This window comes from Impatiens glandulifera, chromosome 1, assembly GCF_907164915.1.
Source record: "Impatiens glandulifera chromosome 1, dImpGla2.1, whole genome shotgun sequence".
In the NCBI taxonomy this organism is placed as follows: domain Eukaryota; kingdom Viridiplantae; phylum Streptophyta; class Magnoliopsida; order Ericales; family Balsaminaceae; genus Impatiens; species Impatiens glandulifera.
The window spans coordinates 23,083,701-23,101,771 of record NC_061862.1 but is presented as its reverse complement, the minus strand read 5'-3'; the positions used below and the strand labels follow the sequence as shown (position 1 = coordinate 23,101,771).

At 31.4% G+C, this 18,071-nt stretch overlaps 2 protein-coding genes and 2 non-coding genes across 4 annotated transcripts; 2 read left to right on the top strand and 2 right to left on the bottom strand.

The window, feature by feature from the left end:
• Positions 1–6,398: 6,398 nt before the first annotated feature.
• TRNAV-UAC lies at positions 6,399–6,471 on the top strand. Its single transcript has one exon. It is a non-coding gene; the product is annotated as a tRNA-Val (tRNA).
• A 372-nt stretch (positions 6,472–6,843) lies between these two features.
• Positions 6,844–9,034, bottom strand: LOC124921147 (serine/arginine-rich SC35-like splicing factor SCL30A). The gene is made up of 4 exons (XM_047461768.1): positions 8,913–9,034; positions 8,409–8,528; positions 7,676–7,819; positions 6,844–7,087 (listed from the first exon to the last, which is right to left on the bottom strand). Exons 1-4 carry the CDS (start codon positions 9,032–9,034, stop codon positions 6,844–6,846), a joined length of 630 nt encoding a protein of 209 aa, XP_047317724.1.
• A 5,724-nt stretch (positions 9,035–14,758) lies between these two features.
• On the top strand, positions 14,759–14,831 carry TRNAV-UAC. Its single transcript has one exon. It is a non-coding gene; the product is annotated as a tRNA-Val (tRNA).
• A 279-nt stretch (positions 14,832–15,110) lies between these two features.
• LOC124920572 (alanine--glyoxylate aminotransferase 2 homolog 3, mitochondrial-like) lies at positions 15,111–17,660 on the bottom strand. The gene is made up of 9 exons (XM_047461079.1): positions 17,370–17,660; positions 16,888–17,118; positions 16,635–16,805; positions 16,397–16,540; positions 16,121–16,300; positions 15,808–16,033; positions 15,602–15,715; positions 15,443–15,529; positions 15,111–15,359 (listed from the first exon to the last, which is right to left on the bottom strand). Exons 1-9 carry the CDS (start codon positions 17,622–17,624, stop codon positions 15,316–15,318), a joined length of 1,452 nt encoding a protein of 483 aa, XP_047317035.1. The 5' UTR covers positions 17,625–17,660; the 3' UTR covers positions 15,111–15,315.
• Positions 17,661–18,071: the final 411 nt, after the last annotated feature.

Here is an 18,071-nt window from a genome sequence, read left to right as displayed (position 1 = left end):
TAGATGATGTTCCATCCACTTTTCCAGATGTCAGTCGAAGTACTGAAAATGGAAAAAGGAGAGGTGTTATGGAAGATGAGATGCAGTCTATTCAGAAGAATGAGACATGCAAGTTGACGCATCTACGAAAAGGGAAGAAGGCTATTGGTGGTAAATGGATCTTTGCTAAGAAAGAAGGATTTTCCGAAAAATTTGATGTTCGCTACAAGGCAAAATTGGTAGCGAAAAACTACGCTCAGAAGGAAGGAGGTGATTATAATGAGGTACTTTCTCCTATTGTTAAACACTCTTCCATTGGAATTTTGTTGGCCTTGATAGCGCAGATGAATTTGGAGCTAGCTCAACCAGATGTGAAGACCGCAGACATACACGGTCATTTGAACGAGAAAATCTACATTTATCAACCAGATGGATTCAATGTTGCTGATAAAAAAAATTGGGTTTGCAAGTTGAACAGATCATTGTACAGGTTGAAGCATTGTCGAGACAATGGTACAAACGACTTGACAAATTTATGATGGAGCACAAGTACACAAGAAGCAGATTCAGTTCATGTGAGTATTTGCGCAAATTGCAAGATGAGTCTTACATTTATCTACTCTTGTACGTTGATGATATGTTGATAACATCAAAGAGCCATTATGAAGTTGACAAATTGAAGGCTCAATTGGGTAAAGAGTTCGAGATGAAAGACATGGGGAAAACCAAATCTAATTGTTTAGATTTGGTAAACATCTTCCACGTTTGAGTCGGCACTGAAGAGCGCCAATTGGAAGCACTGAAGGTTTATTTTTTAATATTGAAGATTAGTAATTGGATATTGTGCCAAGGTGGAGATTTGTTGTTTTTGGCACAATTAGAATCCCACATCGGAAGATGATGGGAGTGAAAGAAGTTTCTTAGTATATAAAAGAAACTATATTCACAATTAGCATAAATCCCACATCGGAAGATGATGGGAGTTGGGGAAGTTTCTTAGTGTATAAAAGAAACTCTCCCCTCTTTGGTTTATGGAACCCAAATTTGTATCTCTTCTTCCTTATTAATTGATAGCCTTAGTGCTCGGAGACGTAGGCAACATTTTGGCCGAACTCCGTTATCAAATTCTGTTAGTGTTCTTTCAGTTTGTTTTCTTCTTTTGTGTTTCTGTCAAGGGTTTTTTCCCAACAGGCATCAAATGCTTCATGGCTGACTATAGTGAGGTATTTGACTTCTCTTCTAACGAATTAATAAGAGATGATCTAACCAATGCACTCAATGACATGGTCATTGAGTACAAGAAACTGTCAAACTCTTTGAATGAAATAAATTTGAAAAATTAATTTGACAGTACAATTTTTTTTATCTTAAAACCCTTAACTAGAAGATTTGAATAATAAAATAAATGAGCTTTCATCTGAGAATGAGAAGCTCAAAGAAACAATCAAAAATCTTTCTGTTGAAAATCAAAGATTAAACTATGTGATTAGTTCTTGGATAAAATATGGAAAAGTTGTCAACCAGATGATTACTCGGCAAAGGCCTGCCGGACGTAAATCCGGTCTAGGATTTGACAAGAGCTCTCCAGATGAGTCAAACAAAAGGTTAAACCTAGTAAAAGGCAAGCTTAAACCCATAAGCTTTGTCAAGGTAATTTAACTAATACTGAAACTAATCACAACTGTGATGACTTAACCTTAAAAGATGATATTAAATATATTAAGCCAACTTCAAGTTGGCTCAAACATGAGAAAAGGGAAGCCAACTATTCTGGGAAACAAAACTTTGACAAAAAGTCAAAATGTTTTTATCAAAAATCATCTTCTAAGGCTAAGGGATCATCAGCTGACTGGAAGACGTCTGCCAAGTCTAAATCTTACGCATTATTGACAACACAAAATGAGATACCTATAAAAATAACCCAAATATGGATCTCCAAAGGAATAATTAACCATGGACCCAAATAAAGCTGGGTACCAAAGTTGTAAATATGTATATATGTAGGTACATCAGGACAACTGTATGGAGGAGTCTGTTTGGTATCTAGAGAGCGGTTGCTCCAGACACATGATAGGAAACAACTAGTTGCTAATCTTCAATCTGATAGTGACGATGAAGTTCAGGTCATCAGAACCAACATGTCTGATTAGCCAGCTAAACTGGTTGAAGTTGAACCTGACAGTCATACTAAAAGTCAGCAGGCTATTGAAAGTCTGGATGTTGTTGAGACAACAGATCTGATAGCTGACCCTCTAGGACCAAACTTCAAATGAAACAGAAATCAATCACCTAAACTAATAATAGGCAATCATAATGCACCCTTTAGAACTAGAAATCAACTAATGGATGAATTTGCAAATTCTGCATTTATTTCTCAAATTGAACCTAAGAAAATTGATGAAGCATTGCTTGATATAGATTGAATTAATGTTATGCAAGAAGATTTAAATCAATTTGAGAGAAACAAAGTTTGACATCTAATTTCAAGACCAGATGATCAATATGTTGTTGGAACTAAATGGGTTTTAGAAACAAACTAAGTGAAGATGGCTTAGTTGTGAGAAATAAAGTTAGACTAGTAGATGAAGGCTATAGATAAGAAGAATGAATTGACTTTGAGGAGTCATTCGCCCCTGTATCTATACTAGAAGTTATTAGAATTTTTCTAGCTTATGCAACTTTTAAAATTTTTAATGTATATCAAATGGATGTTAAAAGTGTTTTTCTAAATGATATACTTAATGAAGATGTTTATGTTGAACAGCCGCCTGGTTTCAATATCACTCTCTGCCTAATCATGTTTTTAAACTAGATAAAGCTTTGTATGGTCTAAAGTAAGTCCAGAGCTTGATATGATACTTTGACTAAATTTTTATTTGAGCATGATTTTATTGTAGGTACAGTAGATAAAACACTTTTTAGATTTGTTAAAAATTCATATATTTTATTTGTTCAAATTTATGTGGATGATATCATATTTGAGTCAACTAACCTTAAATTATGTGAGAAGTTTTCTAAGCTAATGCAGGACAAGTTTGAGATGAGTATGATGGGTGAGATAATGTTCTTCCTTGGTCTTCAAGTTCGTCAACTTGAAGCCGGTACTTTCATCAATAAAGCTAAGTATACCAAGGAGCTGCTGAAGAAATTCAGTATGGAGAACTGTACAGCTGCCTCAACACCCATGAACTCATCAAACAAGCTGGATAAAGATGAAGATAGCAAGAATGTCGACATTACAGCCTATAGAGAAATAATCGACTCACTGCTATATCTAACAGGCAATCGACCAAACATCTTGTTTACTATCGGCGTGCGTAGAAGATTTCAGGCTAATTCTAAACACTTTCATTACATAGTTGCTAAACGAATTTTAAAATATTTAAAGGGAACTCAATGTGTTGGACTGTGATATCTGAAAGATTTCAGTTTCAACTTAATTAGTTACTCTGATGCAGATTATTCAAGTTGTAAAATTGATCGGAAGAGCACCATTAGAACATGTCAGTTCATTGGTGATCGTTTGATCTCTTGGTTTAGCAAGAAGCAAACGGCTATCGCCACGTCTACAGCAGAAGTAGAGTACCTTGCTACAGGCAGCTGTTATGCTCAATTAATGTGGATTCAACAGTAGCTGAGAGATTTTGGCATTAAGGCGAAAGAGTCGCCGATCTTTTGTGACAACACCAGTGCTATCGCGATCACTTACAATCCGATGTTGCACTCAAGAACAAAGCATATCGACATCCGACATCATTTAATCTGGGATCACGTGGTGTAGAAGCACATTCGGTTAGAATATGTGCTAATGGATCAGTAATTGGCAGACATCTTCATGAAATTAGTCCCCAAGACTAAGTTTTCTTACTTTAGAAATATTCTAGTTCTTTTAGACGAACTAGTTACAGTTACAATTGCAAAAACAACAAACATACAAACGAGAACGCATACGAAGAACAAGCTTCACAACTCTCGATCAATCTACTATCTCTCTAGCTCATCTGTTCTAAGTGCATTCTGTAACGCTAAGTTGGAAGTTAATTCACTTTATTGTCTAAGAGTATACTTAGTGTTGTAAGATGAACAGAACATTATTTGTTTAACAAAGTGATAGCTAGAAGTTCAGAACAGGCAGATGTTAAGTCTTGAGTTCTGACTAGGTTTGTGTAGACGCTATACAAACCAAAGACCTCTAGTGGAATCCTTTTTGAAACAAAAGAAGGGGTGACGTATAAGTTTTATCTTCGAGTATCCATAAAAAACTCTTATGTTATTTTTTTACTACATCTCTAGTTCTTAATCTACCTCTTCAAATCTTGCAAGTATTTCCACACTTGAAACCGTTCAAAAGCTTGCGACGATTTGTCGAAGAATAGAAACAGATTTTAATCTCTAACTGGATTAAAATCGCATTGAAAGTCAAGATTAGCTCAACAATATTTAACCCATTCCTATTGTTGAAGTCGATCTTAACAAGTGGTATCAGAGCAGACTTTTTATTCTTAATCAAAGCAGATATATAAATCATGTCTCTCTTAAACAAAATCTCAATGTTCACCAAGGAAGATTATGTTGATTGGAAGATCAGGATGCAATCTCACTTGGCTGCTCAAGATGACGATATGTGGTACGTCATCGCTGATGGGCCAATGAAGATCCAGACGATCAGTACATCCACAACCTCAATGGATTGTGCTCTTGAGATGAAGGAGAAACCAAGACATAAGTGGACTGTTGAAAACAAGAGGAAGGCCAACTTTAACAATGTGGCCAAAGATATCATATATAAGACGTTGGACAAGAACATGTTCAGCAAGATCAATTCATGCTCGACTGCCAAAGAAATTTGGAAGAAGATGACTCAACTCTGTGAAGGGAACGACCAAACCAAAGAAAACAAACTAATGGTACATAGAAGTTTGATAACATCAAGATGCGTCCTGGAGAGACAATGACTGAATTCGATGAACGATTCAACATCATAGTCATTGAGCTCTCGACTCTGGGAAAGACTTACAACAACAAAAGGAGTAGGTGATTGTTGTTAGTAAGGTGGGAAAGATGAGTTTTAGATCATATATATATATATATATAGATATATATTTTTAAATGTTTCATTTAATAAAAAATCGTTTAAGCACAACGATAAAAACATGATATGAAAAAAATTATATAAAAATTGATTATATTAGAATAATTAATTGACTCAAACATATTTAAGAAGGGCAATAGGATCTCCACACGAATTAACAGGTTTTTCGGATCTAATCTCCGACATTGTCATGATAATGACATTGTGAATAATCTTTTAACGGCCTACTTTTTTTTTGTTAAAAGTTCTCCAATTTTTTCCAACCAAATAATTCACCAGAAAATTATATGAATATAGACTATCTTCTAAGTCTTGCATTTTTAGTCACCCCAATCCACTTCTTTGAATATATATTACATTAACATATTTATATCTAGGTTTATTCTAAATTTCTAATGGATATAATGATTATAAATTGATCATATCATATCTTATCGTCACCTCACACATGAAAGATACAGATTATAGATAGATTCCTAGTTAGAATTAATTAATGTTGACAAAGCAAAATTAATTTGTTGGTAAAAGAATAAAAAATGTGATTAAGATTGTATATGTCATCCACCCACCTTGCCTTTGAAGGCTGTCCATGAAAAAAACAAGAATATATATAGTGAAATTAAGCTCTATAAATTGACACATAAGAAAAAATATTGATTAAAAATGAAATTTAGTTTTGGAAAGTACACATGAATTATTGATAAAATGTTGAGAAGATAATATTCCAATGGGCCAACAAGGGATAGTGGTGTCACATTATTCTTGTTGAAAATCATTGCAATTTTTATATGGGCAATAGAATTAAGCATTGTGAAGCAAGATAGCTAGCTAGCATGTGGATCTTGATCAGTCAGATGTAAGTCTTGTATTGGTATAATGGTTAATGTGAATGATATAATAATGTATAGACCACCCACCAAGCAAGGTATGCCAACTGCAATGTAGGCCAATCCCTCCACTCAAATTTTTTTTTCTTTTTTTTTGCCCTAGGTCTTCAAAGGTAATATTATATACGTAGATCCACCACATGCTGATGTAAGATTATTGCAATTCCATGACACACTTCTCTTCTCAAGGTCAATCAAATCAAATTAATTATCTACTTGTTCAAACAAGGGGTAAGTTAATATTGGCACTTTTTTTTACCTAAATGTGAAGACAACTTTTTTTTGCTAATTAGATAGAGGCAACACTTAATGATGATCTTAATGATGATCATAAATGGTATATAAAGATTCTTCAAGCTAAGAAGATGGTAGAGATCATGTTTAGTTTCTTCAAAAGGAAAATAGTCTAAATAAATAAAACAAATAAGTAATTAACACAAGGTGCTGTGGTGTAGTGGTTATCACGTCTGCTTTACACGCAGTAGGTCCCCAGTTCGATCCTGGGCAGCATCATTGTTTTTTATTTTTTTCCTTTCAAATATGATTAAGAATCATAATTCATTTTAACAATCATATAATTATCAGAGTTAGTAATTAGCATGAGTAAAGCTTCATTTTAACAATGATTAATAATTGTAACATTATAATAAAAATAATAAACAGCCTAGAGATTTGAAAAATCATAACAAAATATTTGATGCCTTAAAGTTACAACTCCCAAATTTACAACTACAAGTTCTCTACAGTTATAATCATTTAGCCCTTCTAGTAAGTAAGTAGTAGAATACAGTGCATTGGCTTCAAAATCATACAAAAAGAAGAAATTCATGCATGATAAACAGGTTTAATTGAAAATGTGACATAAATTTGCCATACTCTCACAGACTATGGTTTCCCTTTTTTGTCTCCTCCATTGGGCTCTGGCTGGCACTTCCACAGCCACTTTCGCCGGGGACTTGGACTCACTCCTCTTTCAGCACCTCTTGCACGAGACTTTTCATATTTACGAGAAGGAGATTGTTCAGGATTTCTACCCGCTCGACAATGCTCTCTTTGGGAGCTCATAATGTGCGAGTATGATCTATCTAATTCTCTAGCATTCCTCCTTTTCTTTGCGGGAGAAACAGATCTGGCAAACCCAAAAAATCACCAAATTTTTAAGTATAACACTAACATATTCAGAACAAACACAAAAAAACCAGCCAAAGGATCAAGTTTTAATTGCTTTATATTGGGCAGCACATACCAAATATTTGACATTGGATCAAAGTGATTTTTTTCTGTTTTACTTTTTTGGAAAATAGAATACCTTGAGTGTTGTCTCCTCTTAGGAAGAGGAGAGTGGTCCTCATGGGTCCTAGACCGATAGGGAGAGTAGCTAGGGGAAGAACGAGAACGGCGTGGCGGCGAGGGGAGATACCGAGGGGGAGAAGGACTTCTGTCATTAATTTGGCCGACCCTTTACAACCATAAGACAAAAAAATAAAGTTATCTTCAAGGGGTTTAATGATTGCAAAACAAGCTCAAAAAATCTACATGAACAAATTTGACTTGTTTGATGAAAGCTTATTTATTTAATATATCCCATCATCAATCAATCAAATAATACACCTTACTTTATTTTAATTATTGAATGGTTTTTTCCTCAAACAAATCAGACATCTCAAGAAAATCCTAGCTTGAAGTTTATTATAGTAAAAGAAGTAGTAAACTAAACCTTGCACACACTCTTTCCCTTCTTTTGTCCGCATAAAGAACAGTCAGCGTCCGGCCTAAGAGAATTTCACCATGCATGTGGTTTCTAGCCTCTTCAGCATCAGCAAGTCTTTCATATTCTATGAAACCATATCCTTCGGGGTTGCTGCAAAATTGTGTTCATGGTACAGGACAAATAAAATTGTTAGAGGAGCATCTGATTTACATCTAAACAAAAAAATTCTTACCCGCCACAATTCATGGAACTTCTATTTCTCAAATGCAAGCTTTCAACAGTTTAAAAGATGGATTTCTTTTACAAGTGTATTAGTTCTCATCTGAATATAACAAAAACAACATCTATAAAAAGTGCATAGAGCACTTGGCTGCTAACCTTGGAAGTGTTAGTTTATAAGATCTTGAGATCATGAAATCTTCACATTGAATAGACTTTCAAGATCTTCAATCTTCTGTGTATAGAAACTCATTGAATCTTCTCTTTACCATTACAAAACCTTGAACACAACTTTTACTACTTCATTATTGTCAACAGAACTCTTACTTGATTCTCTCATTGAACTCTTAAAACTTGATTGGTGTCTTCAAGACTTTTATTCCACTGTTATATATCAAGAACCTCAATGTAAATGAAATCAAGAGATAACAGAACAGCATAAGGTCAATAACAAGACTACTTTGAATCAATTTCAGAGTACAATATGTTGTGCTTTTATGTATAACATTAAAACTGTTACCCAAAGAAACATGGATGATCCTCGTTAAAGCAAGAATCATACTCAGTATAGTGACTCCATGGAAGGTAGACACACTTGAGAGGACCAAACTGCTCAAATGGCTTCTGAAAGTCTTCAAGCCTGCAGAAGGAAAATGTCAGATATAACTAGGTTAGTGATTCAAACAACTAGCAACAGTCATAGGGAAATGTGATTATCTAACTACTTAATAGATTCATCATCCATACCAAAAATTACTCATCAATAAACATGGGAGGAGACTACAAATTAAGCCAACAAAATTGCAATGTAACCAATTAAAGAACCAGAAGTTCATCATCCTATGAAAACATATCCAAAGTAACTAAATAAAAGTATAGTAGATCAGTGAATTATTAGTTTCTTAAAAAGCAAGATGCTTCATCAACAAGAAGTTTCCTCAGATCGCACATGAAATTATTGGTCAAGGTGATTTAAAATGTATGTGTTCAAATTTTGTATGAGAATACTGTTTTCCAATAATACCTGCAACTTGAAGCAATGTTGCGGACTAACAAACTGAATGAATGATTTGGATCATGACTACTACCACCAACACCGCCATAGCGTCCCCTTGGTGGCGAAGGACTGTGACTCTTACCACTCATTTCTATACTGTGATAAATTCAAATACAAGAGGAATTTAGTAGAATGTGAGAATAAAACCCATTCACTAACATTATATGTGCAAACAACCAATGCAACAACAGATTGACAAATGTTATATGATTCATGACACACGACTACCTCATAGAGCAGAACATACTAATTTGAACAATATCCAAATACTGTCATTATGTTTCTTGCACCTCCAAAATACCCTCTTTTACTTACCCAACAAAATTTCAAATATGAAAACATGATCAAAACATTCGCCAACCCAATCAAAACCGACCACATTAAAGAAAATAGACACCTATTTAAAGACCCGAGTTTGGAAGATTAAAATCCACACAGAAGAAAGAAGACCAACCCACTATAGAAACAATCTCTCCAAGAAAACAACGTAATTGAAGGTCAAAGTGAACCTCATCAATATCTACCCAAGAAGAGGAAGTAATATGCAAATAAAAAGGAAGAAATGTACCCTAAAATCAGATGGTGTAGAAGAAGAAGATAGACACTGGTAGCTTCAAAGCTTCTGCACAAATGGCGCTTTGATGATCAGTTAGGGCGGTTCAAGCAAATATTCCCGGGAAAAAGGAAAGACAAGAAAGAAAGCTTAATGATTATTGCTCAAGACTTGTCATTTACCATCTCCTTTCTATTTTCAAGAATTTTTTACACCCATTTTGTCATTTATGTTATACTATCTTATCAACTCAACTATAATAAATGAAAAAAAATTATAATTATTATATTGATCAAAAATAGTAAAATAATATTTCATTACTCAAAATATCTAATTTAAATAAGTCCAATAATCACATTATATTTGAATTATGATCCAAAAATAATTCAAAAATAAATATTTTATCATTATTTATATATATAATAAAATATAAATTTAACTTAAATGACATTAAAAAATAATAGTTACAAAATTTAATTATATTATTTCATTTATTTAAATAAGTAATAATTTATAATTATAAATATAAATTTATTTACTATAAAATCAAAAGTTTAAAATTAAAAAGTTTAAAACTTTACTTAAATATTATTCAACTTTAAGAATTAATTCAAAATTTTAATTATTTTTATTATATTAATACCATAGATAAATTATTTTTATTATATTAGTGTGAAAAACGACTATTTGGGGTTGGCCCATCCAATATATATAAATATATATTTATTTATTTATTTATTTATTTATGGTATAACATTACCTCTAATTTCTTTAAACAATTTAATATAATTAATTATCTGTATCTAATTATTAAACTAATTATTAAAAAAATGGTAAAATTTACTTTTAAGTTCATTCCAATTTTTTCAAGTTTACCTCAACTCTATCAATAAATAAATAAAAAAAACTTTGCTCTTGTAGTATTTTTTTTCCCCCAATTATATCAATTGTAAACTTCCTCCTGAATTCTGATTATGGTGTATTGTTTTTGGATATGGTTTAAAATTGAGTCACATATAGTAATTATCTTTTTTATATTTTCTAATAGTCTTGTTAAAGAATTGGCTATGTAAAACTTAATATAAACACGGGATACTAATAAACAGTTGCCATGGAGATGTGCGGCATGAACTGTTGGGATCAATCAAATCTTGATAGATTTTTTTACAAATATTTAGGTCTTGATCTATTTTTCGATTTCAATGTTAATTATAGATAAAATAAAAAAGATATCATGTAATATGGTTGCAAACACAACTGGATCAAATTGAAGAATTTTGAATCAGGTCCATTTGGATCAAAGATGAGTTTCTCATCAAAAATATTATTTGAAAACACTCCATCAATGCAGCTACATATAGGTTAGAACAAAACACAACAAAAATTATAATTCTTTCTAGACTTTTTTTAAAATTGTCTCATATTCAACAATATTTTAATTATATATTTATATTAATCAATTTAATACCAATTTTAGTTCAAACTCAACTATACCTAAAGTTCATGTATTTTTAAACAATAAAAATTATGGGATCCACCAACTATATAGCAAATAAGAATACCATATCTGAAAAGGCAGCAATGACAAGTAACTAGCTGAAGTAAAAACAACTTATTTTGGGTAGGCTGAAGGCCAAAGCCACCTTTGACTGAATTGACAATTTTATTTGCAATGAAATGTCTTCAGCTATGAATGAGGTTTTGATAATTACAAATTTCACTTTTATTGGGACCAAATAGTTTTTTTAAGGTAAAAATATTAGAGTGAATGTTGATATTAGTATAAAACAATATTAATGTTTCTTTCCACCAATATTGACATGTTATTGTGGTTAATTATGTGAATGGATTTATGTTGTTGTAATAGTCACGATGACGTCGATGGGAATAGATAATTATATAAACTTAAATATCTAGAAATAAAAATTAAATTAATCAAACAAAATAATTAAATTTTAAGTACTCAATATTATTTGAATTAATTAAATAATATCTAAAATTAATATTTCATAACAAAAAATATCACACTATTATTCTATTATATATTAATTATATTAATTAATAATCTTAATATATTTAATTATATAATTCAATATATTAAATATTAAATAAAAATAATAAAAACAAATATTTTTTTTTAACTTATATATTAAATTATTAAGTTATAACTTATTATTGTAATATATATATATATATATATATATATATATATATATATATATAAAAAAGTGAGTTAGTACGTTTAACGTAATTTTGTATTCATACTTTATACCGTATCGAATATTTTGATATAAAAAAATACATACCGTAATTTGATTTCAGTATACTTTAATTTCGACTCAAATTTTCGGAGAAAGAAACTGTCTCTATCGGTATATAACGTTAGTATCCAAAACTACATAATTACTTAAAAAATTCTCAATTCAGTATGGCTACTAAAAAAAAGTTTAAAAAATTAAGACATTTATCATAAACTAATTTTTTTTAAATCTAATATTTTTAGAAACTAATAAATATTATAAACTAAATTTAATTACAAAAATTTGAGTTAACATGAATAAACATAAATATAGTCTTTGAGAAATTAAATTAAAGTGAAATTAATAAATCTAAAACAGTATTCAAAAGCATTTGCATTCACAAATTATTTTTTGTAAATTAATAATACACATCCCTCATGTTATATAAAAATAATAATAATAAATATTAGTTAATTTAGACTTAATTAATAAAAACTCTCACATTTTTCAATATTTTCAATTTACTTAAACAATTTAAGTTCATCATTGATAAGATTTTTTCATTAGCTGAATTCATCTATTTTTAACCAATTATTTGTGTATACCAATGCCTCCACCATCTAAGGATTCAAACTGCACATAAAATGATTCACTAACTTTTTATCCAAGCTAAAAAAAAAAAAAAAAAAAAAAAAACTCGAGAGTGTTTAATATTTGGCTTAAACTGAATATTCAACCAAATCCGATAGCTATTTTCGGTTTTCGAATTGAATTCTAAACTGATTTGAATTCAAATACGGTTTTCGGTTTGATTTTTTAGTTTCAACTCAAAAACCAAACCGAAAACTGAATTTATTTTTTATTATTTATTATTTTAATTATATAATTTATTACATGTAATTAAATTATTATATATTAAATTATTTTACGTCTCCTACTATTAACTATATCTTTAATATCCAGCCAAATAATTCAATAAATTATTAATCCCTCGTTCCATTTTCCATCCCTCTAGTCGATCACATTTCTATCTTTCTGGTCCTTTTAGTCACTCACCTACTCACCTCATCTCTAATGTTCAAAATATCTAAAACTCTTATCTATCTAGTTATCTCATCATTAATATTTTGATAGTCGACAACACTGTTTTACTTCAATTGTCGAATATTAAAAATCAGAGGTAAATCACTAAAAATAATTTAAGTGATCTTAAAAACATGTTAAGAGTCTCTATTTTCTTTGAATTCGAATTCAAAATTGATTTGGCAATAAAATAAAAAAAAATCACCGAAAAATCGAATTTGGTTCAATTTTAGTATAATTTATTCAAATTTAGTTTGAGGTTCAAAATGACTAAAAATATCGAAGAATCCGAACTGAGAAACTCGAATAACCCGAAAACTCGATGAACACCTTATTCACTATTAACAATTGATAATGAGTGCATAGGGATTTCATATATTGAATAATATTATAGTATAATTATATTTTAATTTAATTTTAAAAATTTATATTTCTACAAGTGAATTAACATCTTTGTTTGGAAATAAAATAAATTTATTAAACTTAAAGAGATAAAATATATACTTTGAAAATTGAATCTAAAACATATTTAAAATATATTTGAAGAATGAAATAAATTTATTAATTAATTAAAATTAATTAGTTCGTTGATTACAGTTGGATTTTGGAAATAATGTCGGCGAATAATCTAATTTTTGAAATGAAAATTAAAACATAATTATTTATAATTTTATTAGAATTATTTATTTTCTTATTAGTATAATATATATATATATAATTTATAATTATTATTTTGTTATATATCGATATACCAAAATTTTGAAAACTTTATACTTTTATCGTAACAATAATTTTGATATCGATATCATACTTTACCATTTTTTAATATACCAAAAAATTGATATTTTTGATTTTTACGATACTGTATTTTTGATATGAGGAATGATAGAGGGAGGGAATTTAGTGAGGGAATTTGGTGAGGGAATGACGTGGCATCACCTTCATTGGTTGGAAAATGTAAAAGTGGGAGGAAAGAGAGAAAAGAGAGAAATTATTTGATTTTTTCAGCGAATAAGATTATGCCACGTCATTCCCTCACCAAATTCCCTTACCTAATCATTTCTCTTTTGGATATATCGTACATTTAAAACTTTGGAATCGATTTTTTTTTATAGTTTCACACATGAAATGAAAAACAAAATTGTTTCCCTCAAGCTTTATTTTTTTTGCGATATTCGCATTAATAGTAAAAACTAACATTGGTAACTATACAAGATATTGAAATACCAAGTTTTTGAATCTTGTTGTCAACATTTGACAATACGCCTAGATTTTCATAAATTTTGTTGTCAACATTTGACAATGGGGCATAGATTTCCATAATTGTGTGTCGATCCCTTGTCATTTCATCGTGTAAATTTATAAGAGTTTATTTTATTAGAGTTTACTCTGTCATATAGAATTAACTAAAAATTCATAAGAGTTTATTTTATTTGAGGTTTTTTTTTCTTCAATTCTAATTTGACAAACTATTCAAATTCAAAAACTTTCAACAATCTTAGTCATAAAAACAAAAGTATAGACATAGGAGGGTGGTTATTAATTTATAGACATCAAGTTAAGAAAATGAGAAAAACAAAACATTAAATTCCATATATATATATTAGAAGCATACTTATGCATATTCAAGTTTTCGCGATGACATGGACGACATAGAAATGGTTAATCGCTACCACAGTTCAAATATGATTGCAACAAATTCAAAATAGATAAATGAACCATTTTATTCACAATTATATCAAAAATTACAACCAATGCAATTCTTCATTCATCCTCCACTTCAACTACTAATTTGTTGTATCTGAAATGGGTAAGAAAAAACAATCAATTATAAAACAAAACAAAGATGTTTAGATTAGAGCAATGCAGTTCAAAAATAAATCTTCAAAGAAGAAAAATATAGTATAATAAGTACAAATAATAAGTAATCACCGCAAGGTGCTGTGGTGTAGTGGTTATCACGTCTGCTTTACACGCAGTAGGTCCCCAGTTCGAGCCTGGGCAGCATCAATGTTGATTTTTTTTTTTTAATTTTAAAGCACATTGTAATTGTAAGCATGTTTTTATTATTGCTTCAGTTTGGGGGCTGAAAGGCTTCTAAAACTCCTGACCATGGAACAGTACTATTCCTTAATTGAGTTTCGTTTGTTTAAAATGTATAAGATCAGATATTCATAGTGAATAAACAAACCAACAACTCATGAAGTTACATATTTAAACCCAATCCAGAAAGAAAGAAAAGAAACTAATAAGGCATCTATCTAGATCAAAGTTTAAAAGACCCATAGATGAACAAGTAAAGGAGAAACCCTTATGTGAATTGGATAACAATTAATAAATAGTATTCACCAACAATCATTTTTTTTATTTAATATTATACACGGTTGGGTTCTTAAATTTCAAGATAAACTAATACAATTCATTATTAAGACAGACAGGAAATTGAGAGACATCGAGATGGTGGCTCATCATCTCCTTTCTTTCTTACGACCATTCACATCTTCGACATGTTGTAGTCCATTATGTCGACCAGAAAATCTACAACAACAACAACGAGAAAACAGTGGGTGAGAAAATCTTAATTATCCGACAAGGGGCAAGAAAGTGAATCTTCAACCAACCTGCATCTTGTTTGGTGAAGCAGAGGGGAGGAGTAATCCTGAACACATTTCCATGGAAACCTCCTTTCCCAATCAGCACTCCCATTTCTGCAACACCGATTCCCATTTATAAAAATCGATACATAATTATGAGATACACAAGAAAACAACAACAAGAACCTTTCATCTGTTCCATGATATGCAATGTTTCAACTTTAGCTGGAGTTTTCAATTGACGATCAGTTACAAGTTCAACTCCAAGCAGCAAACCTCTTCCTCTAACATCTCCAATAACTGCAACAATAAGTAAGAAGAAACTTATCGCTTTGTTTGTTGTTGGTTAAGAAGAAACAGTTTGAAATGTTCAAATTATAATATTATCATACTGTCATGCTTTTCTTTGAGGGAAATGAGACGGTCTTTGAGATAATTTCCCACTTCAAATGCATTTTCTTGTAGCTTTTCTTTTTCTATCACTTTAAGCACGGCTAAGCCACCAGCAGTGCACACAGGATTTCCACCAAATGTGTTCAAGTAAAACCCATTGCTCAGAGCCTTTGCAATTTCTGGAGTTGTTACCACTGCCCCAAGAGGAAGCCCATTTCCTATGCCCTGCAAGATACAACACCATTATTGAGAATTAACAAAAACGGAGCATTCAGAATTTGAGATTGAGAGATTTTCTCATTTTATTTTTACTTTTGCCATGGTCACAATGTCAGGAACAACACCATGAGCCTCGAATCCCCAAAAGTGGCTGCCTGTGCGAGCAAACCCCGACTGCACCTCATCGGCTATGCAGACACCTCCTGCCTTTCTCACGCTGCTGTATACAGCCGGTAAATAACCTGGTGCCAACTCTAATATGCCTCCCACTCCCTTCATACATTCAAACCACCATGTAATGAATTGAAAGAAGAACATCAACTATTGTTAATAGATCAGTAACATTCTTTTTTCTAACCACTAATATACCTGAATGGCTTCAGAAATAAACCCTCCAATCCGACCAGAAGTACCATATGCGATAAGATCTTCAACGTCCTTAGCATATTTTGGTCCATCAGATCCAAAGACACCTCTATACTGATCTGGATTTAGGGCATGGTGAATTCCAGTCTGCAGAACATTGTAGGTTTAGACTCTTGACATCCCATATCATAATAAGAACTCTAAGAATGAACTTGATCAAATTCAAAACAAATAAACTTACCTGGACAACATTGAATTTATAACTGGACTGTGCAGTTGCTCCCATCGTCGCAGCTGCATTTCCATGATAACCATTTCTAATAGATACAATGTCATTGCAGCCTGTGTATAGCCGGGCCATCATCAGAGCCAGTTCATTAGCCTCTGTACCAGAATTAGTGAAGAAAGCAACCTACAAAAACGAATCAAAGTTAAAACAGAATCCTAAAATGCATCATCACAGAACTGATTATCTAAATCAATGAAAAGCTAACCTTAAGATCACCAGGTAACTTTGATACCAGAGCCTCAGCAAAATCGGTGATAGCAGGATGCAGATAGAGTACAGTAGAATGTTGCAACCGCTTCATCTGGCTAACAACAGCATCAAGCACATCTGGATGACAATGGCCACAGCTAACCGTTGCAATTCCCCCAAACGCATCTAGATATCGACGTCCATCCTCATCATACAAGTACTGCATCTTTCCATCTACCAAATTTATCTACAGCAAATCACAAGATATACACTAATCAGCATTCAGCTTCAATCCTAATTAAATCAATTACAAACAGAGACATCTAGATGCAGCGAAGATTGAATATCAACCTTGTTTCATCTCAAATTCTTCAGTAAATCAAAACCGAATCAATATCACATATAATGAGATAAACATCGTTGATTCAGATGCTACATTGAATAACCGTCACCGAAATACATATATAGTGAATGAAATCGAAATATGTAAACTCTTACAGGATCCTTATACAAATGGAAGACGGAAGGGTTGAGGAACTGGCGGCGTTTCGATAAGATTTGAGCCGCGGATGGACCATTGTAGGGAGGCGGTGAGTAATCGCATGGAGGCATCTTAGGAATCGCGTCTTCCGTCTCCAGAAGTGCCGTAGAGTAATTGGCAAATCGCTCCGTCGAGATGCGGAGATATCCAGAGATGAATGCATCGCGATCGCGTCCTCCTTTGGAGATTGTTCTTCGGAGCATACTATGCATCTTCACTGATTTGCAGTTTCACTGATTCACAAGAGAGAGAGAAAATGATAAACGCCAATCGAAAAGAGGAGTGACGTTTATATACTGAAATGTGATCACGTCAAAAACATGGGATATACAGTTTTACTTTATCAATATTAATATTTATTTAAAATAAATGTAACGTACAAAATATTATTGTAATCCATAGTATGATTTCCATGATCCATTATTTAAGATTCTGTCTCTTATACTGATTTATTTAATACAAAATATTAATTATATTTTTCCTTTTTAAAAAAGTATTAAAATATATTAAATAATTTATTATTCTTTCTAACTTTTCAAGTACTTTTGTTATCCCATGTTAAACATTTTTTAAATAAAGGGAAAGTCACAAAGAAAACTTTATATAGTTTTCCTAGCAATAGAAAAAGAATGGTATTTATTTAAATTAATTATTCTAGT

Coding starts and splice junctions, on each gene's coding strand:
- LOC124920572 (XM_047461079.1), bottom strand. CDS start 17,624: ATGCATAGTATGCTCCGAAGAACAATCTCCAAAGGAGGACGCGATCGC. Junction 16,806..16,887: donor AGTTACCTGGTGATCTTAAG/GTTAGCTTTTCA, acceptor TCGTTTTTGTAG/GTTGCTTTCTTCACTAATTC. Junction 15,360..15,442: donor CTTCACCAAACAAGATGCAG/GTTGGTTGAAGA, acceptor TTGTTGTTGTAG/ATTTTCTGGTCGACATAATG.
- LOC124921147 (XM_047461768.1), bottom strand. CDS start 9,034: ATGAGTGGTAAGAGTCACAGTCCTTCGCCACCAAGGGGACGCTATGGC. Junction 8,529..8,912: donor AACATTGCTTCAAGTTGCAG/GTATTATTGGAA, acceptor TTCCTTCTGCAG/GCTTGAAGACTTTCAGAAGC. Junction 7,088..7,675: donor AGGGAAAGAGTGTGTGCAAG/GTTTAGTTTACT, acceptor TGGGTTTGCCAG/ATCTGTTTCTCCCGCAAAGA.